At 48.7% G+C, this 25,193-nt stretch overlaps 2 protein-coding genes across 6 annotated transcripts in view; one reads left to right on the top strand and one right to left on the bottom strand.

Moving 5' to 3' along the window:
• Positions 1 to 875: 875 nt before the first annotated feature.
• OTUB1 (OTU deubiquitinase, ubiquitin aldehyde binding 1) lies at positions 876 to 13,799 on the top strand. Of its 2 annotated transcripts, XM_080985750.1 has the most exons (8): positions 960 to 1,030; positions 3,155 to 3,185; positions 7,179 to 7,240; positions 9,334 to 9,432; positions 9,846 to 9,964; positions 10,499 to 10,583; positions 12,106 to 12,300; positions 13,354 to 13,799. In XM_080985750.1, exons 3-8 carry the CDS (start codon positions 7,211 to 7,213, stop codon positions 13,549 to 13,551), a joined length of 726 nt encoding a protein of 241 aa, XP_080841876.1. In that variant the 5' UTR covers positions 960 to 1,030; positions 3,155 to 3,185; positions 7,179 to 7,210; the 3' UTR covers positions 13,552 to 13,799. The 2 variants fall into 2 exon arrangements, with proteins under 2 accessions (XP_080841875.1, XP_080841876.1); XM_080985749.1 differs by lacking the exon at positions 3,155 to 3,185 and having other exon boundaries at positions 876 to 1,030.
• A 2,447-nt stretch (positions 13,800 to 16,246) lies between these two features.
• The window catches only part of MACROD1 (mono-ADP ribosylhydrolase 1), a 312,448-nt gene continuing 303,501 nt past the window's right edge, over positions 16,247 to 25,193 (bottom strand). For 3 of the 4 annotated variants that reach the window (XM_080985743.1, XM_080985741.1, XM_080985744.1), the window contains 5 exons: positions 20,692 to 20,813; positions 19,273 to 19,303; positions 19,085 to 19,158; positions 17,929 to 18,010; positions 16,247 to 16,412 (listed from right to left, as the gene is read on the bottom strand). In XM_080985743.1, coding sequence (XP_080841869.1) covers positions 16,381 to 16,412; positions 17,929 to 18,010; positions 19,085 to 19,158; positions 19,273 to 19,303; positions 20,692 to 20,813 — 341 coding nt within the window. In that variant the 3' untranslated portion in view covers positions 16,247 to 16,380. Of the gene's footprint in view, positions 16,413 to 17,737; positions 17,770 to 17,928; positions 18,011 to 19,084; positions 19,159 to 19,272; positions 19,304 to 20,691; positions 20,814 to 25,193 lie in introns of all 4 variants that reach the window. The other variant, XM_080985742.1, reaches the window with a different exon arrangement.

The following is a 25,193-nucleotide window of genomic DNA, read 5'->3' as shown; positions in this document are numbered from 1 at the left end:
TTGCTGCCTCTGGCCCTAATCACCACTGCCATGTGGCCTCATAAAGTTGTCCCAAAGGGAATATGGTCCTTGGGCTGAAAAAGTTTCTGCAACCCTATTACAAAAGTTTTATCTTACTAAATTATATGCAGAGTAGACTCATTGAAATAAGCAGGCCTAAGGTAGGGCCACACCTGGGACAGCTCAGTTGGTAGAACCAGTCATAGAATAACAGAATTGTAGAGTTGGAAGGGAACCTGAGGATCATCTAGTCTGCCCTCCTGAAATGCAGGAATATGCAACTGTACCCAAGCGGGGATGGAACCTGCAACCTTGGCTTATCAGGACCACACTATCCATAAGATTCATCTCCAGGTCATAGGTTTGAGGCCCCCACCCGCTTGGGCAAGATTCCTGCATTGCAGAGGATTGGACTAGATGGCCCTCGTGGTCCCTTCCAACTCTACAGTTCTATTATTCCAGGCGGTTTTCACTGGAAAGTAGCCCTGCTCATTATTCCCAAATGAGTCTACTCCGAGCAGGGCAAACATTGACTACAACCCGTTGTTTCCTACTCCACCTTTTAAACTAATCGATAGACACATCTGTGCATATTGATTTGTCGTTTTTAAAAACGAAAGCAAGAAACAGCGATGCTTTGGGAAGTCATTTTGCGACCCATCCATGCGGGGAGAAGGAGGAGGAGTCGCGGCCAGGAGTGACGTCATAGCCGGGCGCACGTGCTGCGGATTGTTGTGATGACGTCACAGCAGCGTGATTTTTTTAAATTTTTTAAAAAAGATTTCCTAGCTGGGGAAGAAGAAGATAAGGTGGGTGGATTTGAGAGAAGGCGGAGCTTCCCAATTAGCGTGTGTCCATGGATGTGAGGAGCGGGTAGCGGTTGCTAGGAAAGAGAGGGCGAGAGAGAGAGAAGTGCTTCCGGTGTCCCCCGAAAGCTACCCGGAAGCGCTTCTCTGCGGGGTTGCAAGCGCGAAGATGGCGGCGGAGGAGCCTCAGCAGCAGCCGGAGCCCCTCGGCGGGGACACGGACGGTAATGGCGGGCGGGGCGGGGGAGCCTCCCTCGGGGTCGCCGGCGGCGGGACGGGGAGTGCGCAGGCGCGGCTTCCTTTCCCTCCGTGGCAGCGTCGCTTCCCGCCTCTGAGGGAGAAGCTCTCTCATTCCAGCAGCAGCAGCAGCAGCAGCGCCTCCTTCCCTCCCTCCTTCCCTGCCTGGCCCAGAGCAGAAACGTGCTTGGCCGCCCTCTCCGCCCTCTCCTCCCGAGGAGGCCTCGCGGTCTCTTGGGTAACGGTGCCCGCGCGCTGCCGCCGAGGGGACCCCGTCCTTCCGCCTCCGGTCGCCATGGCAACGGCGCCCCCTCCGTCCTCTCTGGCCCCGCCTCGTCTCTCTCCCCCCTCCCCCCACCTCTGAGCAGGACGGGGGAGGCACATCGTCCAAAGCCAGGCTTCTCACTCCCACATGGGCTTCCATAGAAACGCTCCTCTGGCCCCCAGGGAAAAAAACACCTGGAGGGAAAGGGAGCATTTTTGCACTTAAGGGCTTTATTATTATCCTCTCCCCACGCAGAATTCCTCAATCCTTAAATGTACAGAATTGTAAAGTCAGAAGGGGCCACGAGGGTCATCCAGTCCAACCCCCAGCAATTAAAGAATATTTTGCCCAAAGTGGGGCTCGAACCCACGACCCTGAGATTAAGGGTCTCATGCTCTACCGAATGAGCTGCTCAAGCCCATCTCCGCTCTTGCCTAAAATCAGTTATTACTATATAATTTTTTTAAAAAAAAATGTCCAGTAGCACCTTAGAGACCAACTAAGTTTGTTCTTGGTATAAGCTCTAAGGTGCTACTGGACATTTTTTATATATATTTCAACTGCGTCAGACCAGCACGGCTACCTACCTGAATTTAGAACAATTATTCCTGTTAGTGTGCCGTCAACCATACCTTTTGGAATGAATCAAAATTAATAAAAGGGTTGGACTTCTGTCCACACTTCCCTAATGGTCACAACCACCCACACCCACCCACCCTGCTGAAGGTAGCGGAGGTTAATTTTGAGGAAGCAAATGTAAGTTCGTGCTGCAAGGAAGCGCTGTAACTCACTGATAGAGCGTCTGCTTCATTGCATGCAGAAATCCCAGGTCCAACTCCCAGTCTCTCCAGGTGGGGCCGAGAGAGATTCCTGCCTTAAACCTGCCTGTCATTGTAGACAATACTGAGCTAGATAGACCAAAGGGTCTACTCAGTATAAGGGACTTTTTTATGTTCCAAGGATTGCTTGTGGCTTCAATTAGGGCTGAGAAACCCATGATTCTTCAGGTGTTGTTGCACTCACAACTCCTCAAGCCCAGCCAGCATGGCAGATGAGTCGGGAATGAGGCGAGTTGTTGTCCAGGGACTTATGGAGGGCCACAGCCCTCCTACCCCTTAGCGTACACATTGAGACCGCAGTCCTAAAGACACTGACCTGGGACTGCTTTCTTAGTAAACATGTGCAAGCACTGAGTTCTAAAACTAATTGAAGAAGCAGAGACTTCCTTTGATGTTTGCTAGAGTGACTGATTATAGAGGAGCAGCCATGTCAATTTTAGCAACACCAACATAGTACATCAATGATTAACTGGATTTATTGTGGCATATGCCACAGCAGAAGGCCAATTTATTAAACACATGAAATTCTATCCTCACTTGCTCTACATGATGAATGAATGGGCAAAAATGGTAAACTGGGATCAAAAGGCAACAAGAAGCACGAGGCATTGCCTGTAATATTCTGTTCAAAGCTAAAGATGTGTATGTGAGGACCATTCATAACCGTAGGAGCTGCGTGATAATTAACGTTTCTTGTTTTGCCTATTTAGGACAGGTAGTGAGAGAATCCTGGTTTTGAGCCCAAAAAGAATAGGATCAAACTTACTGATAAGATCCTAGTGACGCCTTAAAGATGAATGTATTTATTGTTGGAGAAGTGTTCATAAACTTGAGCCCACTTGATGCACCCAGTGAAGTATCTCAACAAATTATGCCACAGTAAACCTGCTCATCTTTAAGTCGCCACACAGGACAATTCCTCTCCCTCATTCTAACATTTACACATTTTTAAAAATACTGTTACCCCTTAAAATTGAAGAAACATAACAACTTGCGTATTTCATCAGATGCTGATTGAGAATTCCAGCTGTTGACGTAATAAGTAATATCTGAAAGTTCCTGCTCTTTTAATAAAATCATTCTAAACAGTAAAGCTGCAACTGGACCTTAATAATAATAATAATAATGGAGACTAACACCAAAAGCCTTATGTTACCTATGTGTGCATGGTGCAATACATTTTCTTTTGGTAAACAAAATACAGGTCTACATTCCCAATATGTTTACAATCTGTCAATGGGGAAGGAGAGAGGAATGTAGTGTGGAATGAAATAGGAGCAATGCACTTATATTTTCTTAAGCAGGATCAGAATTGGGAACGAATATTATGGCATTAAACCAAAGGTTTAATAGAAATTCTGAGTTTTGAGAGGAGATATGACGGGAGATCTAATATATGTTCAGGAAGGGAGTAATTAGCATGTGAGGTAGCAAAGAAAAATGGGCAGAGATGTGTTTTAACAGAGATCTTTACGGATGGTAGAATTCACTTTTGGTCCAATGCTATTGCAGTTTCTCTCTTCCCATCTCTACTGATCTTTCAACAGCAGCCTAACACAGGCAGAAATGTAGGGGTAGAATTTCACACCTACCCCCAACCACACATGTTATCTCCTTTCCAGGAGAAGAGGAGAGGAACGGCCTTCTTTAGCACCAGCTAGGGCAGGGGTGCCCAAACTTTTTTCAAAGAGGGCCAGATTTGATGGAGTGAACATGTGTGAGAGCCGACCAAAGTTGTTGAGCTTTTCTTAGGATTGAAGTTGTTGAGCCGGATTAGGCCCCCAAAACGAACTTTGGACATGCCTGAGCTAGGGTAAAACAAAAGGTAACAAATATTCCACTGAATAGCCTCTTCATAAGATGTACCTCCCCACTTTCCTGCCTCACTTATGCTTGCTGCCTTCCTCCTCCATGCACACACATCATGAAACTACCCACCCCAAACATTCATTCATTTGATCTCCCACTTCACACACTGCTCCATGGATCTTGCATGTCCAAACTTTAGGGATTAAACCCACAACTGCTCCTCTTCTGAGGTAAGACAGGGGTGAGTGGACTTGTGGCTTTCCGGATGGTGTTAGACTTCTTCTCCCCCTGTCAACATGGTTGATGGTCAGGGATGAAGGGAGCTGGAGTTCTGACAACATCTGGTGGCTTAGCCAGTCCTGCTTTAAACTCTCCTCCTGCCTTTCTCCCAAAATGATCCAGGGGCAGCTCCAGGTAAGAGCCCCAAACAAAGCTGACCCCCTTCTGTCCGTATACATACTTTGTTCCTCTTCTAATCATCCTTCCTCTCCGCAAACTTCTCCTTTGCTATTTTAACGAAACAATTACTCCTCTTGACACTGGGTTGGAAATATTCCTTTCGCTGTTGAGAAACTGCCTCAATGGCGATATTTTGAGATTTCTGTATACTTTTACTTGGTGTGTACAATCCATCTGCACCAAAGCACTCTTAACATGCGCATCTATTGTCTCTTAGGCAGTGCTGCCCAGTTTGCATACGTTGAATTCCTGCGCAGTATGAAAAAAATAATATTTGTGCATTGTCATGTTGGGGAACCGGTAAGGGATGCAGAGGGATAGGATCTCTGCCTAATGAACAATCAGTGCCAAGTCAGCTTCCCTTTGGAATCCAGGCCTCCTCTGCCATGGTGAGAGAATCCACATTCTCAAAAAAACCCAACCACGGACCCTTGTCTGTGTTTGAGAGAATCTATTGCTCTGGTGGGGAACCTGATGTGAACATAGGAAGCTGCCATTGGTTCATCCAGCTCCGTATTGTTTACACTGACTGGCAGTGGTTCTACTGGGTGTTGTTCTGGAGATGTTTCCAGCCCTACCTGGAGATGCTAAGGATTGAGCCCCAGACCTTCTGTGCTCAATCACTGAGCTACAGTTTCCCAAATGTCGGGTTGAAACTTCCCTTGTTCTTGGCCGCTGGAGAACTGGAGTCCAACAAGAGCAGGGCCACAGGTTCTCCAGAAGGTGTCTGCATTCAGACTCCACCCCCTCCAGGTGCCTGGGAACCCCATTTTGGTTGATGTGATAATCCCTCCCAGAATGAGACACTCTCGCCCTGGAATGAACTTTGCTTTATTACCGCTCATCTGCTTTGACAGTTTCTTCTGACAGTTCCGCCTTTCTGACAGCATGTCCCCCTTTAAAATGGAATCTTGATGGAGTGTATCTTAATATATGTTGTGTAAGAAGTGCCTGAAGTCGCAGTTGGTTCAGGGCCAGGTTGCCAACATGTTAAGTAGCCCTGGACGTGGGCTTTTAAGTGGACTCACACAAAGAAAATTAAGCATCTTGAGCTTTCTCCACTGCTTTACTCCATCCCAAGAAAAGCTCAGTCTCTGCATGACCGGGATTTTGTCAAAGGCACCTGAGAAGGGCCAGTAAAGTTGGCAACTCTAGGCAGGGGAGGGGTGGACATGCCCGTGGTGTGGGCTGTTGTGTTCTTTTACCCTTCATCTTGTACCTTGCTGATTGTAAATCAGAGCATGAATTTTGCTTGCTATAGCTGCCTGCCTCTGTTGGCAACCGGAAGAGCCCCTGATCCCCAAATTTATTCCTGTTGGGGCTCGCAAGCTCCTACTTAATAATGGGGTACTACTTCCAGACCCTGAAAATAGCTCCTCTCTTCCTTGCTGCTCTCTTGAATCACACTTGCCCCTTCGGAGTTGTGTGTCAACCATTTGACCCAGATTGCACGGTAATATACATTGTGTGTCCCCCCCCCCTTTCCTAAACAAGTCCTGCACGTAGCTCCTGCCCTTTGAGGATTCATTAACTCATCTTTTGCCAAGAAAATCTGGCCTGAGTGTTGGCTGATCCAGTTTTGGAAGGAAGTCTGGAGTAAATTGTGTCCAATTCCACTACCTTTCTGTGGCCTGGGAGGGAAGAGGTTCGGGGTGTGGGGGTAGGCAGGGAGGTGAAGCCTGCAAAACCAACTGCATGAGAAAGAGTTGCAGTTGTGAGTCCCAGCCTCACTGCGGTAGCATCCTAGCAGGCTGGGAGCTGGGACACCTCTCTGGATGATGTATGATATGGAACGGGCCCAGATCAGGTTTCCTGATTTTTCTGCAGCGTTGGCAGCTGCTGTGAGCAATTGATGCTGTTGGAGGAAGCAGCTGAGATCCTGCACTGCCTGTCTTACAAAGCAGATAAAAACTTCCGCACAGCAGGCTGCGGTGTTACTATTTTCCTTTTTTTTGTAGTGGTGTGCAGCTGCTTGGGTTTTTGCAGCAACTGGGCCTCTCTCTCTCTCTCTCTCTCTCGCTGCCTTTTCAAATGGATACCCCGCTGGAGCCTGGCTGTAAAAGGGAGGCAGCATCAGCGTCTGTTGTTCCAAAAACATGGTACCCAATGCAGCTTGTCATGCTAATAAGGCGGGGATGGGCCACTTGCTCAGCCCTGGGGGCTCTGTGTCGGAAGCGTGGTTGCGGGCACAAGAGCTGCGGTGAAGGTGCGATGGCATTGCATGTCCTTGAACATAAACCGGCATAGCTTCGTTTGCGAGGGTGTCTTCTTTTTTCCATTTTGTATTTGATGTGGCTAAGCTTTAGATTTGGCGGTTTAAAGCTGTGTGCTTCCTGCAGTTCTGAAACACTGCCCTGCAGAGGTTTTAAAGTGTGATGAGATGTTGCGATCAGGACCATTAAGCACCCTGTATTGTACAAGAAGAGATGTGCTGAATGATAAGAATTAATTAATTGACCCTTGTCTGCTCTAGAGATGTCAAAATCAATTGCAGCTGAAAATTGTAATAGGCTTAGCTCTCTCTCTCTAATTGCTGTCTTGCTTCTGATCCTTTGACTTTGTTGTCATTATTGTATTTTCAAGCCCTGAGGACTAGGAACTTAGGCATCGTTTTTGTCTTGAGCCATACTGTGAAAAAGCAAATTTTATCTTTTTGTGTGTGTGTGCCAGAAGATCATTGTTAATGCTGTGAAGACTGCACTGGTGCAAAGGGACCTTTCTCAACTTCATTATTATCTTTTCTCTCTTTTTTCCCTCCTGCAGGAGTGAATTGCTTGGCCTATGATGAAGCCATAATGGCACAGCAGGATCGAATTCAGCAGGAGGTGAGCCCTTGTGAACATAAGAGGTTGGCCTGTGTGCTCCTGCCTGCTTTGTGTTCGGCTGCAGGAGCAGCAAGCAACCTCAAAAAATTGTACCCGTTCATTCAGATTCACAGCCCATCCCGTCTTACAGATTCCAACTGTGTACAGATATGCTGGACTTAACATTGTACTCCTTCCATTGTCACATCCTAAAATCTCTCCGGAAAGCTCGGTAGCAGCCTGATGTGACTAACCCCGTGATTCCCAAGTAATCGCAACATGTGTGAAACTAAGGGCTGGTTCACAAATGCACCTACATTCCTCCTTGATTTCTCTGTGCTTGATAACTGGAGCTGGCTCTGCGGTGCTGGCTCCCTTAAAGCTCTGCGTTAAGCAGAGTGAAACTCTGGGATTCACTCCCCATAAGAAGAAGCAATGGCCACCAATTTGGATTACTTTAAAAGAGGACTAGACAGATTCATGGAGGATAAGGGTATAATGGCTGCTAACCCTGATGGCTTGATCCTGCAGCCAGGCTCTTACGATCCATTGCATTCTTTTCTGTGGTGTTGCGCCTGGGATGGCCGCTTCACACATTCCAGTCAGGGCAAGCTAGTTGATTTTCATTGAATTGTAAAGTTGGAATTCATCTAGTCCAACCCCCTGCAATGCTGGACCATGCAGCTGTCCTTTATGGGGGATCGAACCTGCAACCTGGGCATCATCAGCACCATGCTATGCAGGCCCAATTTTCAAATAGCTAAGGCAGGTTTGGGGACCCTTTGGCCCTCTAGATACTGCTGAGCTATAACTCCCACCACCCCTGTTCCCAAGCTACGCTTGTGGGCCTGATGAGAGTTGTAGCTCAGGTCCAAAAATTCCCCACACCTGTCCTAAGGGGAAGTTCTTGTTTTTAAATTGGTGGGGGGTGGGGGAAGCCAGTGGTGAGCAGGGCTGGAGGCAAAGAGGTGGGTGATGCCAAAGGCAGAGGTGAACGGAGCAATGGATGTGACTCTTGAGTAGAAGGACCTTCTAGTCATGGAGAAGGCAATGGTCTCTCTTTTCTTGTGAACATCAAAGCAAGCAAGAACCATTCTCACAGTTCAAGGATGCTGCACTGGAGGAGGGCTTGGGTGAGGGAGGTGTGGCCCCTTCACAGTCCTGAGGGCCAGATAGGGAGGTCCTGGGCCCGAGGCTCCACACCCCTGCTTTAAATGGAAGTTTCCAGCTTCCTGATTAATGTATTTTGCAAAGAGGCTGTAGAAATAAGGGTTGATGATGCGAGTGAGCTGTGCTGAAGCAAGCTATCGGCTAGCTTTGCAGAGCCTCTTTTATTGGCAAAAATCAACAGTTGGAAAGCAGTAGTGAAACCACTCTGAACTTTAACATATTTCCAGCAAAGCACATTTCCAGCATTAGCAATACACGTGTCAACAGGTGCCCCCAAAAGCTCCCCTGATACTTGATAACGTCTGCTTTACTCGTCATGCTCCAGCCAAGCGATATGTCTAAGCAAGCAGTTTGCGTAAGGACAAAAGGTCAAGGGGAAAACCCCATCTTCCAGCCAAGAAGGCAAAAGGTCAGAGAAAGCAAGCGTAACGCTCCCAGACATGCTGTGGCATATCTTTGTGCGAGGTTTGCCTTCGCAATACGGAGCGTTACCCCTACATCGGCATGGACAGAATTGGGTTGCTGCAACAACAGAACTGTGTCTACTTGCAATAAAAGCAAGCCTTTATACCCCCGGGACCGTAATTCAGAACATCTGGTTATGAAGCCCCACGTAGCCCCTGCAGCTCAAGAGGGAAATTTTGCTTACTGTTGGAACTTCTAAACAATCCTCCATTTCTATGCTGAATGCTGAGAGCGGGGCTCCCCTCTTCTGGGCTTGGTTTCTGCTTGGAATACAGAGGAGAGCCAGTTCACTCCATCCTCCTCTGCCAGCCCACTCACTCGCCTGCATACCACTCCTGATCGCCCGTGGCAACCAAGCTGGTGCTTTAAATAAAAGGCTGGTCCTTTTTAAGCTGCCCACCTCCCCCATATGAAAATATGTGTTTCTGTGCTCTCCTTCCTGTTCTGCACCTCTCACGTACCAACCTGCTTCTCTGCAGATAGCCGTCCAGAATCCTCTTGTCTCAGAAAGGATGGAGTTGTCTGTCCTGTACAAGGAATACGCTGATGATGACCACGTCTACCAGCAGAAAATCAAGGTAACAAGGACCACAACCATTCCAGCGCATGGGCTGTGGAGGGCAGCTGAAATGGAGGAATGGGGTGGAGCCCTTCCTCCATGAGGAAAGGGGAACAGCCGTCACTCAGGGACAGAGCACTGTTTTGCATGCAGGCAGCTCCAGGTTCAATCCCCAGTGGCCTCTCCAGGTAGGGCTGGGGGAGATTCCCTGCCTGAAGCCCCGTGGAGCTGCTGCCAGTCAGTGTAGACAATGCTGAGCTAGATGTACCAGTGGTGTGACTTGGTACAAGGCAGCTTCCTGTGTCATCGGGGTTCAAGAGGGGAAAGTACCCTGAGGTCTGCTTTTAGAAGACAGGGCATTTATTCTGTTTCTGTCTCTAGGCCACCAAGTCAGTCGGATGCTAACCCACCTCCTCCATTCTCCCTGCACAGGATCTGCTGCAGAAGTATGCATTCATCAGGAAGACGAGGCCAGATGGCAACTGTTTCTATCGGGCATTTGGCTTCTCCCATCTTGAGGCACTCTTGGAGGATGGCAAGGAGCTCCGACGGTAGGACATGCGGGGAGGGGGGAGAGTGAGGTGTGTCTCTGAGATGCTCTTACTTATTTATTGCCTTCCACACATCTCAGTAAAAACAGCTAAACCTTAAAAGCAATGCAGGAAATAAGATCAGATAAATAGAAAAACATTACCAAGTAGACACCCACAACAGAGAGACATTAATCCAGCTGTTGGAACAAAGATGTCTTCCATTGTTTCCAGAGTGTGCATCTCAACAGGGATGCTTTTCCGCAGAACAGGGGCAGCCACACGGAAAGTCCTGCTCTGAGTTACTGCAGAGGGGGCTTCTGATCTCTCTGGAACTAGAAGGAGAAGCTTCTCTGCAGATCAAAATAACCTACTGGCTACATCTTGGATAAGGGAGTCTCTTGGGATGCAGAGGGGTGGTCAGCGCTGTCAGTGAAAGTATACTTGGCAGTTCTCAGCCCATTACTGAACGTTGGGTCATTGGCGTTTGCAGTGCAAAGATTCTTCCTTTACTAGAATTACTTATTCTGTACTTGTTTTTTTTACTGTGCACAGCTTCAAAGAGGTGGCTGCCAAAAGCAAGGAAGTGTTGGTTTCGCAGGGCTTCACGGAATTCACCATTGAGGACTTCCACAACACGGTAAGCCAGGGTGGGAAACCTCAGGCCAAATGCAGCCTTCTGGTCCTCTCTGCCTGGCGCTTGGGACTCTCCTCAGGCCACACTTCACACCCTCCTTGGAAGTTTTTGCCCTCTGTATTTTTTTTTTTGCCTGTCTGGAATAGGTCCTTGAACTCGGATAATGGCCCTTAGTCTCCTGGGTAGAGAGGGGTTTGTGTGTAAAACCAGCCTACTGTTATAAAAGCAGTGCAGGTGACTCTCAGCTTACACAGGGGTTATGTTACGGGGAGTGCGTAAAGCCAACATCAAGTATAGTAAAAACACACTGGATGCAATGGCAGGTTTGATTGCCAGAGTTCCTCCCCCCCCCCCCCCATTGATTGGTTGGTTGATTGCTGAGCGTGTAACGCTGAAAGCATAACTTGCCAGTTACCTGTTTTCACAATCGTTGCTCTGTCCACTTCTGCCTCTGGCCCCGCCCACCACAGGCAGGCGTCCCATGGAAGATTGTTTAGAAAGGATTGCAGCTCTCGGGCTGGAAAATATCCCCGACGCCTGTGCTAAGGCCGTGAAGGGGAGGGGTGGGGACAGGAAACTTCAGCGATTGTTTGAGATTGGAAGAATGTGGGAATAAAGGGACTTCACTGTCTGTGTTTCAGGAGTCGCAAACCTCAAGCTTTCTTTGTTGGCATGGTGGTCCACTCCATTGTGCACTTCAGTTGCCCCCTTCTGCATCTTTCCAAGTGCAAGTAGTATTGGTGCTTAAAAACACATGCGGGCCTCCCAAGTGCCTGTCCAGCCTCCCGGATCCTCTTTGTCTTTGGCAGCAGGTGGCTCCCAGGTGTCTGCTGTTTTATGCCGCTACAGTGGGGCATTCTGGGAAAATCAAAAGGATGGATGGCTCACAAGTGGCTGCTGTAAATCGTGGCTCCAGTGTCACCACAGGGGCCCCTCCCTTGTTGGGGCAGCAAGCAGTACTTTGCCAGGGAGACCCTGGTGCCAGCCGTACCTCCCAAGATACCAGGGGTGGGGAGACCGTCAGGCCCTCCGGATGTTGTTGAAGGGAAGATGGGCATCTGGAGGAACATAGGAAGCCCTTGGTTCTTCTAGCTCTGTGTTGTCTACACTGACTGACAGCAACTCTCCAGGTATTCAGACCAGGAGCCTTTCCCGGTCCTTCCTGGTGCTGCTAGAGCTTGAACCTGGGACCTTCTGTACATCTTGTGAAGATGGATGTTTCTGCCGAGACTTTCCCAGACCTATAAGATTTCATATGTTTGAGGCCTCTGAACTTGTTTTGCTTGCTATTGTGTGTTTTTGTATTGCTCTCTTAGTGGTTTTAGGTTTGTGTTTTGTTTTAATGATACGTTGTTTGTTTTAGATGGCGCACCGCTCAGAGAGTTTTGAAATATTAATAAATGAGTCTGATGTTGTGCCACCAAGTTAAAGCCCTTCCCCACTGTTTCCTCATCACTGGCTTACTCAGCCAGCTGTGGGCGCTTTTCTTTGACCTTTCCTCTCTCTCTCGCTTTAATCCCTGTAGTTTATGGATCTGATAGAACAAGTGGAGAAGCAAACCACGGTTTCAGACCTGCTGACCTCTTTCAACGACCAGAGCACCTCGGATTACCTTGTTGTGTACCTGCGGCTGCTCACTTCTGGGTACCTGCAACGCGAGAACAAGTTCTTTGAGCACTTCATCGAGGGAGGACGCAGCATAAAAGAGTTTTGCCAGCAGGTCAGGAGCGTGGAGGCAGGGGAAGGACATCTCTGACCAGGATGAGACAAATTTTTTTACACACACACATACACATACACTTTCCGTTCACTCCCCTGGCCCTTCCTTTCCTCTTGAAGTGACCATTCTGCTTTGGCCATACAGATCTTTCCTGGCAGGGTCTGCGAGTCTGCATAGCTGTAGTTTCCCTATGAAGCTTTTAAACATTTCTGCTTTCCTTTTCTGGGAATCCTAGTTCTAGCACACATTGAAAAGGGGAGGAACATCTAGGTAGAGTCTGCTTAAAACTGGCCGTTGAGTGGGCTCAGTAGTGGCAGACCGCACAAGTCTTGTAAGCAGGCTCTTTCCCTCATTCTGTTGTTCTCACCAGTCATTCAGTTTATTACTTGCCCTTCACCCTGAGGGGTCCCAGGACAAAACTGCTGCCCCAATAATAGGGTGGACCCTAACATAATATGTATCTCAGGGGGAAGAGCGTTAGCCCCTTTGCTCCCTGGAGGCCTGCCAACTCCCTCAGGTTAAATAATCAGAGAATGTTCTACAGTACCACAAGTGTGGCAGGAATGAGCCCCGCCCCCGCAGCAAAGATAGCTTATTTTAAGCAAGGGGTGGCGGCGGCTAACCCATGGACTTCTGGGTATTCAAACACAGGAGCAGTTGGGGTGTTTAGTGTCGTGTGTATCCAGCCTTTGCTGAGGTGAGGATTCTGGTATCTGCATGCGTTCAGTGCGGTTCTCTATCTGGCCCGTGGCCTGCAAGATGCAGCGTGGACAGTCCACCTGGGTGAGATCACTGCATCGAGTACAGAGCTTAGCATCTAGTGTCTTGCTTGGCAACTTTGAAATCTCCAGGTTGCTTTTCTTCAGTATTAAAGTTAGGTTTCTAGGACTCATGATCATAGAATAGCTTGGGTGCATGGAATCTGAGGGGGGCTGGTCTGGGCAGGGCAGCTCAGGTGGGGATTTCAGAGCCTTGCAAGGCGCCTTAATCTTTCTCAAGTGGGTACTGTCAAGGGGCGTAAACAGCTCTGTGTGCCTTTCCTCTCTTTTCCAGGAGGTGGAGCCCATGTGCAAGGAAAGCGACCACATCCACATCATTGCGCTGGCCCAGGCCCTCAACGTCTCCATTCAGGTGGAATACATGGACCGGGGTGAGGGCGGCACCACCAACCCCCACATCTTCCCTGAGGGCTCGGAGCCCAAAGTGTATCTACTGTACAGACCGGGACACTACGACATCCTGTATAAATAGAGGAGAGGCGGGGGGAGGCAGTCTGGCCGGTGCACCAAGCCCCCCCCCTTCTTCCTCTCTGCCTCGCATTGTCTTTCTCGCCCGTGTTTCCCTGCCCATCCGCCGGGCAGCATCGTCTGTGGTTGTAAATGGTGATCGCTCTTGCTGCCATCTCGCTCACTTGGTTTGTTATTATTATATTTTTCCTCTTTTTTGTTGTTACACTCACACTCTTCTGTGTTTTATTAAAGGGGATGCCGGTGAAACAATCTACCTTGCCTGTAGCTTCTCTCTAGGGCTTTTATGGGGTGGAACCAGTGCTTTTTTTCTAAAAAAATGTTTAGGGGTACTCTCATTTTGACTCAAGAAAATCACCATTTTATAGTTCAAATTGGGGAAAATAAATACAGTAAATGGACAAAAGTACAAAGATTCACAAAATGTTTAGGGGTATGCGTACCTCTGCGTCACCCAGAAAAAAAGCACTGGGTGCAACCTTTCTCTTCCTCCTCTTTTCTGTCCTCATAGAGTGAGCAATGATTGATTTGCTTTGGTACAAACCCCCACCCCAAAAAAGCGAGTGAGCAAGTGATGGTTTTTCTAAAGGATCATCATGAGGGTTCAGTGTGTGCCAGTGCAGATTCTGGTTGCCAGCATGTTGAATCACTTAAGTGGAGAGAGTCTACTCCTGAAGGCTGCAAATATTTTTTTTAAAAAAAGAAATAAGTATACAGCATCTGGTAAAGTCCTGGAAAGCAGAGGAGGGATGGGTAGAGATTCCAGATGTTCAGGGACCAGTAGTTTAGTGTATTCACAGTGACTTGTCTTCCACCTATCTTAACTGTAATCTTGCATATTTTCCTGCCCCACAACCTGTCACCAGACTCCTTGCCACTTTTTTTCTTGGAATGTATAATGAATCTGCAGGGTTTTTGTTTTTTTTAAGAACTTTAGTAAATCACCAGTTTTTCTATCAGCAGAGAATTTGGCTTCCCTCGGAATGCAATCATCCACTGTGTTATTTTTTTAAAGTGGAGAGTGAGGTTCGTTGGTAGAGCTGAGCCAAGAGACGGTTTTTCCTGGGAGACGTGGAATTGGAACCTGGCTAGGCACATGACCCAGAATGGTGGCTGTGCCACTGTTGCTATGGGACTTGGGGGGAGGCACCTCAGCAGCTGACTCAGTGCTTGGTTAGCAACTGTCTCTTCAAACAGGAAGCCTCTAATTGCAGGACCGGGAAAGGGGGTCCCTGTCTTTGTCGCCAGTGTTGTGTTGCTTCACTGGAAGAGTCTCCTTGCTTTGTGAAGAGTCTGTGTGCCTCTTGGTGTGATGGGCACACACATTTGTATGAGCCATTGTGCTTGTGTGTATCCTACACATTCAGAAAATCCCTTACTTGTGGTAAAGGACTTCCTGAATTGTACCAATTTAAATCTGAGGGGGGTATGTGGCCATGTATTGGGTTGGATGCATTTCCCCCTCACGTGAGGAAGTGTAGCCTTCTTAAAAAAAGAGTGTTTCTAGCTTCCGACCAGACAGCATGGAGCATGGCACTGCTTTTGCCCAGACCCTCCATGTTCTCTGCTTTGCCAACTTGCAGCAGGTGCCTCTAATCCTGCTGGCAGACACTCCCTGTAGTTCGTTCTCTCTCTCTCTCTTTCTCTCTTTCTCTCTCTCACTCACACACACACACACACACACACACACACACACTTAGGCTGATCCATAATCTACCCATGTCTCTTCCAACTGCTGTCTCTATGGAGCTCCATGTGTGAGAGAGAGGAATTGCTGTTTGGATTCTCCTGAATAGATAATGGAGGAATTAATTAATCCAACCCTGCTCAGAGGCAATTTGCGGGGGGTGGAGGTGCGGTGTACACATGTGATTTGCCTTTTCCCTGCTGTGGAGATGCTGCCCAGACAGACACACTCACAGTTACTCTTGCATCATTCCCCTGGTGCCCTCGTTTAACTGGTTGCCAGCAGGATCTGGAGGTGGGTCTGGGTCCTAGAAAGCTCCCAACTCTCTCCGTGTGTCTTGTTCTGACGTGCATTCAAAGGCTGGAGCACAAAAGTTCATCTTGAAATTGGGCAGTTGCAGTGTGTGTGTGTGTGTGAGAGAGAGAGAGAGAGAGAGAGAGTGCGAGCGAGCGAGGGAGCGCAGAATATGGTGTCCTCCACCTGCTTCCTGGGAGCAGAAGGCCAAAGGCATTATAAGCAGTTTTCTGTTAAGTGCGGGTCTGGGGACTCCACCTCTCATCAGCCCCAGCCAACATGGTTACTGGCCAAGGATGATGGGAGCTGTAGTCCCCAGAGGAGCTGAAAGGGGCCTCATAGGCTTCCTCATCCTTGTTCTTAAAGAAAAGTTTGGGTTTTGCTTTTGTTTTTTTAAAAAGGAGATACAGAGCAGGGCTTTTTAAAAAGTGACTAGACTTAGTCATGCCATGACTATCACCCACCTCCCCAAGCCCACAAAACTCTTTCCTGCCTCCTGCTGTTGCTGCTGACTATGGGGAGAGCCTTGTGAGGAGCGAGTGCCAGCTCCTTCCAGACAAGCAACATGCCGCTCCAGCTTGCCTCCTGCCCTGGAGGTTCAGGCAGGGAGGAGCAGGTGAGCTGGTACCTTTTGTTATGCTTGTGCTTCTCTGCAAGGCTGAGTCCTCACTCTTCTGACGCCCCCCCCCTTCCAATCTCACAAGGCATGCAACTGGAGTGTGTTTCGCATGAATTTATTCCAACAGCAGTTCCTGGATGTTGCGCTTGTCTGGGCACTGCGCCTCTTCCGAGCCACGGTGTATTCTGCAGCGGGGTGCTTCGCAGGGGTAGGGTAGTCAATGCAAAGCGAGCTCAGAGGCGGGAGGGCAGGACCCCCGAGGCATCTGGCGAGAAGAGAAAGAGGCAAAGGTCAGGCTTGCTGGCTGGGGGCTGCCTCCCCTCTGCCCAGCATATTTCATCAGCATGACCTGAGTTGCCCAATGGGTATGCAGAGGGCAGGGCTCGAAGCAAGGGATGTACATGCTGGCTGGCGGAGTAAGTCTTGCAGCTTTGGGAGCGGGGAGGAAGGAAAAAGAAGGATGCAGGAGCAAATGTTTCCATTCCTCAACAATAAAGCGGGGGGGGGGGAGAGAGACTGAGTGATCAGTTAGACAAGCACCAAACCCCCAACTCAACAAGCTTTTGTTAGTGCTGCAGGTGTTAGGTTGGCCCTCAGCCCCACCAGCTACCTCCTGGATTCCTAGCACTGCTGCCGCTTCAGTTTGTGTTCTTTGCTGCGTGCAGCAATTTCCAGTCTTGTTTTCCCCCGAACTTGCAATTTCTGCAGCTGTTGTGACCATTGTGTGCCACATTACTCCCTAAGGTGTTGTTCTCTTCCCCACCCCCACAAATGCAGTAACCAAGTATGTCCCAAAATGCCCCCTCCCCAAGCCAAAAGCATTTTAAACCCTTCTCAATCTTCCAGGGCTCTAAATCCTTCGTGCTTTCTGTGAGGGAGGGGATCCTGGCTTGCTGGCTCCTTCCTCTCTGTCAACCTCATGGACTCAAACCCCGATTCTGAGGCTGTTGTGGGGAGCTTTTGGATAGCTGCTCTGTGCTTCCTTCCCAGGATCGAAAAGGACCCCATAACTCCTGGCTGTGACCACTTCTTAACCCTGGAGGCCAGCAGCAGTGCCTGTGTGTGCGTGTGCATGCACGTAAGGGCTAAAGGGCACATGTGTCACAGGAAACCTGTCTTCTATTTCTGCTTAAAAGCTGATGGGAAGGGGTGTCTGTTTTTATTTTTCTTAAGGAGCAATGACGGGATGGGTGTCGCCCCCACTAAATCTAAAGTGGCCGCAGTTGGTATTTGGCTTGTTTGGGTAGACATGAACAATGACCTATAGGACACCTTTGATGCCCCCACCTCCCCCAAGTTAGGCTAATAGTAACTTGTGTGAGAGATAAAGAGGTGGAGGTGGAGAGATTTAGAGAAAGGCCCTGCCCCTCCTCCAAGCCACTGCTCTGCTGGGGAACCTTTTATAGCTGCTTGTAAACTGAAACACCAGGAGAACCAGCCACAGGTCTCTCGCATCTCAGGATTCCCTAAGTGAAATGGGAATCCAGCAAACGAGGAAGAGGTTAGTCTGTGTTGGCTGCCGGGGAAGCGGCGCATGCAGACTCCCCTGTGCCTGTTTCCGCACTGCAATCGGTGCTGGAAAGCTCTTACCCCCATTGGAGAGCGTGAGGAGTGTGGTCAAGCTGGAAACAAATGGAGGGAGAGGTGAGAATCCCCCACGATGGGGCTTTTCCCTCTCGCCCTCCCTTGAAGAGCTGGAGCTTTTGTGGAAGGCCCACCAGCAGCTTATCGGAAGCATCCTCCTTTCCTGAAAAGGCCTCCTGCTGCTGCCGCCAACTCACCCACGGGGAAGAAGCGGGGCAGCATCTCCTTGTAGATCTCGTCGTCCTTCTCGAGGAAGACACAGATGATGAGCCTGTCAACCTGCCGGAGGAAGAGGAATTGGAGGGGGGAGTGAGAGCTGCACCTTTGCATTCTGTGCCATTTGCTCCTCCAGGACAGGGCTGGGAAGCCTGCCCCCCCCCCAGGTGTTGCTGGACTCCCATCGTCACTGACCATTGGTCACCCAGACCGGGGCTGATGGAAGTTGGAGTCTGTTGCTGCTCTGAGCTGCCTGCAGCTGGTGTGATCCACCATGCGTAAGCATGTGTCTCTTCCTGCTTTGTCTTCCACGGCTGGGTATTGTTTAGCTTTCCTTCCACCTTGCTCATTGCTCTGTTCCTCCTCTGCCATTTATATTAGTGTTTTAGATAAATACCTTGGGTTTGGTTTTTTTGTTCTTCAGGGCTGATGGTGCACACATCTACCTATTCACCCATCTCCAAAAATTATGTATTTAAAATTAGAAAACATTTGCATGTGCCTGCCTGTTTTACTCAGGCTGGGGTCTGAATGGGGCTGTGAAGGCTGCTTTTGTCTGGCTCTCGAGAATCACCCTGAGACTTCACCCTTCACTGGCCCGCCTTTCTGCCCTCAAGCGCTCTTGCTTGCTGGAATTGGGCCTGTGAAGTGTAATATTGCCTCTTACTTGCCTGGCTGGATGAGGAAGGTGGGGGTACATGTGTAGAATCATAGAATTGCAGAGTTGGAGGGACCACAAGGGTCATCTAGTCCAACTCCCCTGCAATGCAGGAATTGTTTGCCCAACTTGGGGATTGAGCCCACTACCCTGAGATTAAGAGTCTACTGACTGAGGGAAACCTCCTTTTTAATGTGGCTGGAATGTTGCGTAGCCCTGCCATCATTGGCATGCAACACACCCACCCTCCCTCATTGGAAAGCGTGTGGCCTCTGAGCTGAATCCACCTGTGCCTTAAAGAGCAAGGGGGCTCTGAAACTGGATCAGGAGAGATGGTTAGACTGAGCTCTGCTCCCCCTGCTGCACTCTCCAGCATGGAAGAAAGAATTCGGGTCTCAAATGGGGAGGCACCTGCCAGTGCTCAAACCTGCTCCTCCACACTTTCCCCAGCCAGACGCATCCTCCTCCTCTTCCCTCACCTTCTCCTTATTCTCTTCTAGCCACTTGCGCAGCGTGTTGAGCACCACCTCAGCAGCAGCATCGTTCGGATAGCCTATTGAGAAAGGGAGAAGGAAGAGCTGTAGTGCTGCGGAACAACCTCCGTTCTATCTCTTGGCCTAAGGAAGAACGGTTTTCCCCTGCTCCCACTTTCCCATGCGATACTTACCAAATACGCCTGTGGAAATGCAGGGGAAGGCCTGTAGGGAGAAAGGCCGTGCGTGAGAGAGATTCTGCATGTGCATGAGCACTCTTCTCTCTGGGTGCTTAATCTGCAGCAGTAAGGGTGCAGGAGCTCCATCCCACTCCCTGGTTCCAGGTGTGGAGCTGAAGGTTGAAGAGGGGCTTACAACCTGAGGCACCTCACGGCAGCAGTGGCTGGCAGTCAAAGACCTCCTTGCCTCCCATGTAAATTCGGCAGAAAGCCATAGAATAGGCCCAATGATGGATGGTGAACCTGCAAGGGCCTGCCATTCCCAGCAGCAAAGAACAAGAGCTTATATATTCTAAAATAGCCTTTGTCAACCTGGTGCCCTCCAGAGGGTTTGGCCTACAACTCCCAGTCGCCCCAGCCAGCATGGCCGTCCTACAGTGCTGCCCCATGTGCTGCAGATAAACCACAGAGCTGGAGGCTTTTGCTCTCTTCTGAAAGCTTGGGTTTATAAAAGGCTAACTCAATTTAACAGCGCTTGAATTCAATGATTTTATATTTCGATTGTGAGCCCCTGCTTTCTAATTGTATTACAAATATATATCTGTCATCATCATTTAGACCTGTGGTTAAACCTAATTAATTTAATTATCTGTCTTATCTATCAGCCATAATAGCGAAGCATTCAACTTGCGCGCTCCAGTGCAGTATCAGAAGAGCAGACGAAAGGGGGATGGTAGCTAGAAATATCTCTGCTGTTGTGAGCTCTCCGGGACATTGAGCTGACCACTGGCGGAGGCAGAAGACTTGGGGGAGATGGCTTTTTGTAAGGAGGGAAAGGAACAGTAGTCCAGCCGAGGGGAGCAGACACAATGAACTGGGCTGCAGGTCTGCACCTTCTGAAGATGTAAGCAGGCACCAGAGACCTTGGCTGCGTACACACCATACATTTAAAGCACCCTTGCAAAATTCCTGGGAACTGTAGTTTATTAAGGGTGCTGGAAATTGTATCTGTGAGGAGTAAACTACAGCTCCCATGATTCTTTGTGGGGTGGGGGTGCTTTAGATGTGTGTACACAGTCCTTGTATCTGATGTCTGGATTTTTTCCTGTGCCTTCCATTCCGATCAGATTTAATTTCAAAGTACCCTTGGTGAATGGAAGGGAAAATTACACTGTCAGCAGCTCTAGGAGAGTAGCTGTGCTTGGGAAAAGTGCTGGCTGGCTTTGGTAGAGAAATACCCCCATTTTGAAAGAAAGAAAGAAAGAAAGAAAGAAAGAAAGAAAGAAAGAAAGAAAGAAAGAAAATATCAAGAACTACCTGTGTAAATTATTTCATCACTTACAGAGCAAGTCCCAGGGCTGAGCCTTGCAGATTTGCATCAAGCCTTGCCACCTGCTCTATCAAACACCTTAAGCCTCTTCCCTGTCTGCTCACCACAGTCCGCAGCTTGTTCTCTACGGTTAATTTCAGGCTGTTCTTGTAGCAGTCACTGAGTTCGGTTGCTTGCGCAGCACTGGGTTGCCCCTGGGCGATGGGTCCTACCGTGTGAATGACGACTGAGAAAAGAAAGAGAGACAGATGAGGGTCATCAGCCAGAAGCAGAGCCTAGCAGAGCCCCTCTTGCTCAGTTCCTTCCTCTGCAATTTGATTGAGAGATGCTTACAAGAACTGAGCTGCTGGACTTAATCAAGAGCGCATTGCTATTGCTCCTTCCAATTCTCTAAACCACCGAGGGACAAAGCATTTCTTCACGTAGTGCACGGCTGAACGATGGAACTCGCTTCCACAAGAGGCAAGCAGTGATCGCCATCAACTCGGATGGTTTTAAAAGAAGATTAGACAAATTCTAATTGGAGGTCAGAGGCTGTAATGCTTTTGAGTACTAGTTGTTGAGAATCACAAGTGGGGAGAGTGCTGTTGTGCTCAAGTCCTTATTGTTCACTTCCCAGCGGCATTTGGATGGCTCTTCTGAGAACAGGATGCTGATGGGCCACTGCTCCGATCCAGCAGAGGTTTTTGCAAGTTTTTGTGGGTGGTGAGTCTCTGGCACTCCCAGCAGCAGAGCGTGTTCTCGTGGTGCCCGGGGTGTGCTCCCACGCGTGCCCGGGGAGCAGAGTGTGGGGCATGGAGGACGAACGGAGCCTGACATGTGCCAGCCCAGGCCTAACCGCCAATGCCACCCGAGCGATACCAGCCCCAACCCACTTTGCAGGGCTGCAATGATCCCTCAGGAGGCTGGGATCAAAGGGCACATGACTATTGCATCTTTCTCATGCCACCCTCCCCAAGCCGCTGATCAAATCCTAGCTTCGCAAAGCAGTGCAGGGCTGGTTCAGAGAAGGTGCCGTGAGTAGCGCGCACATACACACATGAAAAATGTGCCCAGGGCACTTGCCCTGGCAGCCCCTCCAATGCTATGCCCCTGGGCACTGCAGATATTTCTAGACTACAATGCCCATCATTCCACCCAGTAGTCCTGCTGTTCAGGACTGATGGGTGTTGAGAGTCCAGCAACTTCTGGAGAGAACCACATTACTTCTCTAAAACAAGCTTACTGCAAGCCTATTCCTTCTGAAGAATAAATATTATTTCTCAAGTATCCCTTAGGCATTTAGATAAATTATTAAGTGACAATTACTTATTTTCCTTTATTTGCTTTATACATACATACATACAGCCCTTTGGCTACATTTAGGCTCCCTGGGTAGTTCTGAAGTTATTACTCAGGCTTAAAGCAGCAGTATATGGAACGTTCTCATTTTTTTTATATAAAAAGTAAAACACGCAGTTAGTAATGCCCTCACTGAGTAGCAACATATTCTTTAATGTTCTCTTTTATTATAGTGAGGTTAGACACTTCTACAAGAACATATACTCTGCATGATTCATGTTAGCATTTTTATATCACTTACACTCCTGACTTTTTTTTTTTTTTGGCCTTTACGAAATAAATGAACAGCAGCTCCTGAGAATAACCAAGACCTCATTTCAAATATGGCAAACGGGGGACCCGCCTGCAGTGACCCCACTTTCATGGATCTGTCTCCCAAAAGAGGCTCAGACAACCTCATCGCTGCAACCTTCAAATAAGCATTAAAGAATTGCCTGTTTCAAACAGCCTTTTCTTGATATCGTTTTGCTGCTATTAACTGAAGTGGTGCTGAATTATTTTATTTGTTTTAATTTTCTTGGACTGAAACTGGATGTTACTATTTATTGGTCTCATTGTCTTGCTGCTATTTTACTGTTGCCGAATCTTATTGCTGCCTTTTATTCTGCAGATATCTACATAGCTATATATAGATACGTTTCTCATTTGTGCTGCTCTTGCTTTTACTCGGTATTATAATCCTATATCTGCACGACGGGAACTGCCTGGTGAAGGTTGGTCCCATAAGAGGGTATAAACGTATTTTAAATAAATATCCTCATGGCTTGGACATCTTCAGAAGCACCCCTACCCCAGCCCCACATCTCAAGAGTTGCCAAAGGCTTTTAGCTATCTGCATTTTTTAAATTCATTGTCTATTTATTAGGCATATTTATAGCCCACCCCTGCATCATAATCTGTCCCAGGGCAGAGTAGAATATACAAATGCATGAACTACTAACCCCCCACCCCACCCCACCCCACCCCAAAAAACCTTGTAAGTGGGCATAATAATAAAGCAGCTAAAATGAATTACACTTGTATTTACAAATAAAGATACATTAAAACTACAAAAGCAACTTGAAAAACTACAGAGTGGGTTACTCGCTCTCAAGCAGGGATGCTTTAGCCAGCAGGTCTTCACGAGTCACCAGAACGACAGAAGTGTCTGTGTCAGAGGTGCTCCCAGGTGAGGCCATCCCAGAAGCAGGGGCCACCACACAGCAGCCTCTTTCCTCAGTGTACACACAGAGCATGTTTGCTGCCAATAGGAATGCAGAGGAGAGAAGTCTCTGAAGGTCTTGGGACACAGGGCTTGGGTTGGTATTGGGAGGGGTGTGGGTGTTGAGTCCCAAGCTGGCACCTTGCATTTGGCACAAAGCTTCTGCCAAGCTCCCAGTGGTGTAAGGATACCCCTGCCGCATACTCCTGCCTCTGCCACTGCAGTGACACCTACTACGCATCTGGAATAGAACAGAATCATAGAGTTGGAAGGGACCCTGAGGATCATTGAGTCCAACCCCCTGCAATGCAGAAATATGTAGCTGTCCCAAATGGGGATTGAACCTGCAACCTTGGCATTATCAGCACCACGCTCTAACCAACTGAGCTATCCAGCTGAGGACATTCAGCCAGTCTTATGGTAACTATCCAATTGGGCCCCTGGTGTCCCTGTGCACGCACCCATTCCCCACTCTAAAATCTGCTAGTGATCCCTGGGAGAGAGTGGAACCCCAAAGAGTGATGATGTTTGCAACAAAACATACCAATGTTTTCCCAAGGCACCAGTCGCAAAGGCAAATGCGGAGATAAATGAGGGGCAGTGACTTATTTACCCTGGGAAAGAGACTGAAGGTGAGCTGGACTCAATGAATTAGTTTCTGAATGGAGTGGGGTGAGTCAAAGCTCAGCCAACAGCTGGGTTTAGTTAAATAAAGGAGAAAGTGTGCAAATATTAAAATACCAGGCCCAGATTTATTGGCCTCAGCGTCTCCTGCAGGAGGAGGCAGTGGTGAATTTGTAGATGGTAGTGAAGGGAGCAGGAAGATGAGTGGAGCGAGGAGGTCTGGGGGCTTGGGCCTGCCGAGGATACCAGAGGCCTCATCCCTCTTCGTTTTCAGCTGAATCAAGTTGTTCTGCCTGCTACGTAAAATTCAGGATCCAAGCGTACAAATCAGGAAGAGTAGCTATGGTCAGCAGGGGGTGCTGTTGAGCCAGCAATCATTGCCCACTAAGGTTGGAAGACTGCTTTTCGTGTTTGTAGTGTGTGTGTGTGTGTGTGATTTATGTGAGGTAGGACTTCATCTGAGCCTGCCCTTGCCCTGCTATGAGTGTCCAGTGTTTGAGCTCATGGGGAAGGAGGCATTTTGTAGAGAGGAGTGTGCAAGCACTGGAAGGTAATCTTCCAGCGCGTGCTAGAACTGTGCCTTCATCATGCTCCCTCCGATTTTGCTTTGTTTTGCAGGGATCAGCACAGCCAGGCATCTGTCAAGCCCACTGCCAACCAGCAGAGAACCCCTGGGCCCTGCTGCTCCTCACTGCCTGCTTGTTGCTGTCTTCTCCAAGCCTGCAATAAGAGAAAGCGCAGCTGCCGCCCCTGACAGACCCCTGAGTGCCCCTCCACCACCTGTTCACATCCCCCTGCCTGTTCTCTTCTTCCAGCCACGCATGAGAAGTGGACTCAGAGGCAGGAGGGGGAATGCGCAAGCCACCCGTCCCCAAACTGTTGCCCTGCAGATGTCGCTGGACTCCAGCTGCCAACGCCCCTGACCACTGGTCATGCTGGCTGAGGCTGATGAGAGTGCAAAAACAGCTGGAGGTGATCAGGTTGGAGGAGGCAAGGCCTCCACAAAAATGTATTTTGCCCAGGGACTCCACCACAAATAAGCGGCCACTTGTGAATTACTACTACTACTACTATTACTACTACTACTACTACTGCTATTTATAGCCCTTCAAACAGACAGGACTTCTTCATGTGGAAGGCTGTCCTACGTAAAGTAGCATATGTGGGGGCACCCCACCACTGGATAACTACAAAAAACTATTCAGGGTCTACTTAGCCTCTTTTATGAGGGATATATTTACAATTTGCTTTCCATACAAATTCTCAAAAGTGTTGTCCAATTTAAAGGGCAATGATAATGCACAATGAACGGGAACACACATACAGGCACCGACACCCAGCTCCATTAAAATCAGCTCAAATGATTAAAACAAATAAGCAATTCAATTTTGCAGATTAAAAAGCTTTCTCCTTAAAGGACGGTTGACCTCACAACCGCCA

Source organism: Podarcis pityusensis, assembly GCF_964106645.2.
Source record: "Podarcis pityusensis genome assembly, chromosome: 16".
NCBI classification, from domain to species: Eukaryota; Metazoa; Chordata; class Lepidosauria; order Squamata; family Lacertidae; genus Podarcis; species Podarcis pityusensis.
The sequence above is the reverse complement of the archived record's forward strand: the minus strand, read 5'-3'. Positions and strand labels throughout refer to the sequence as shown.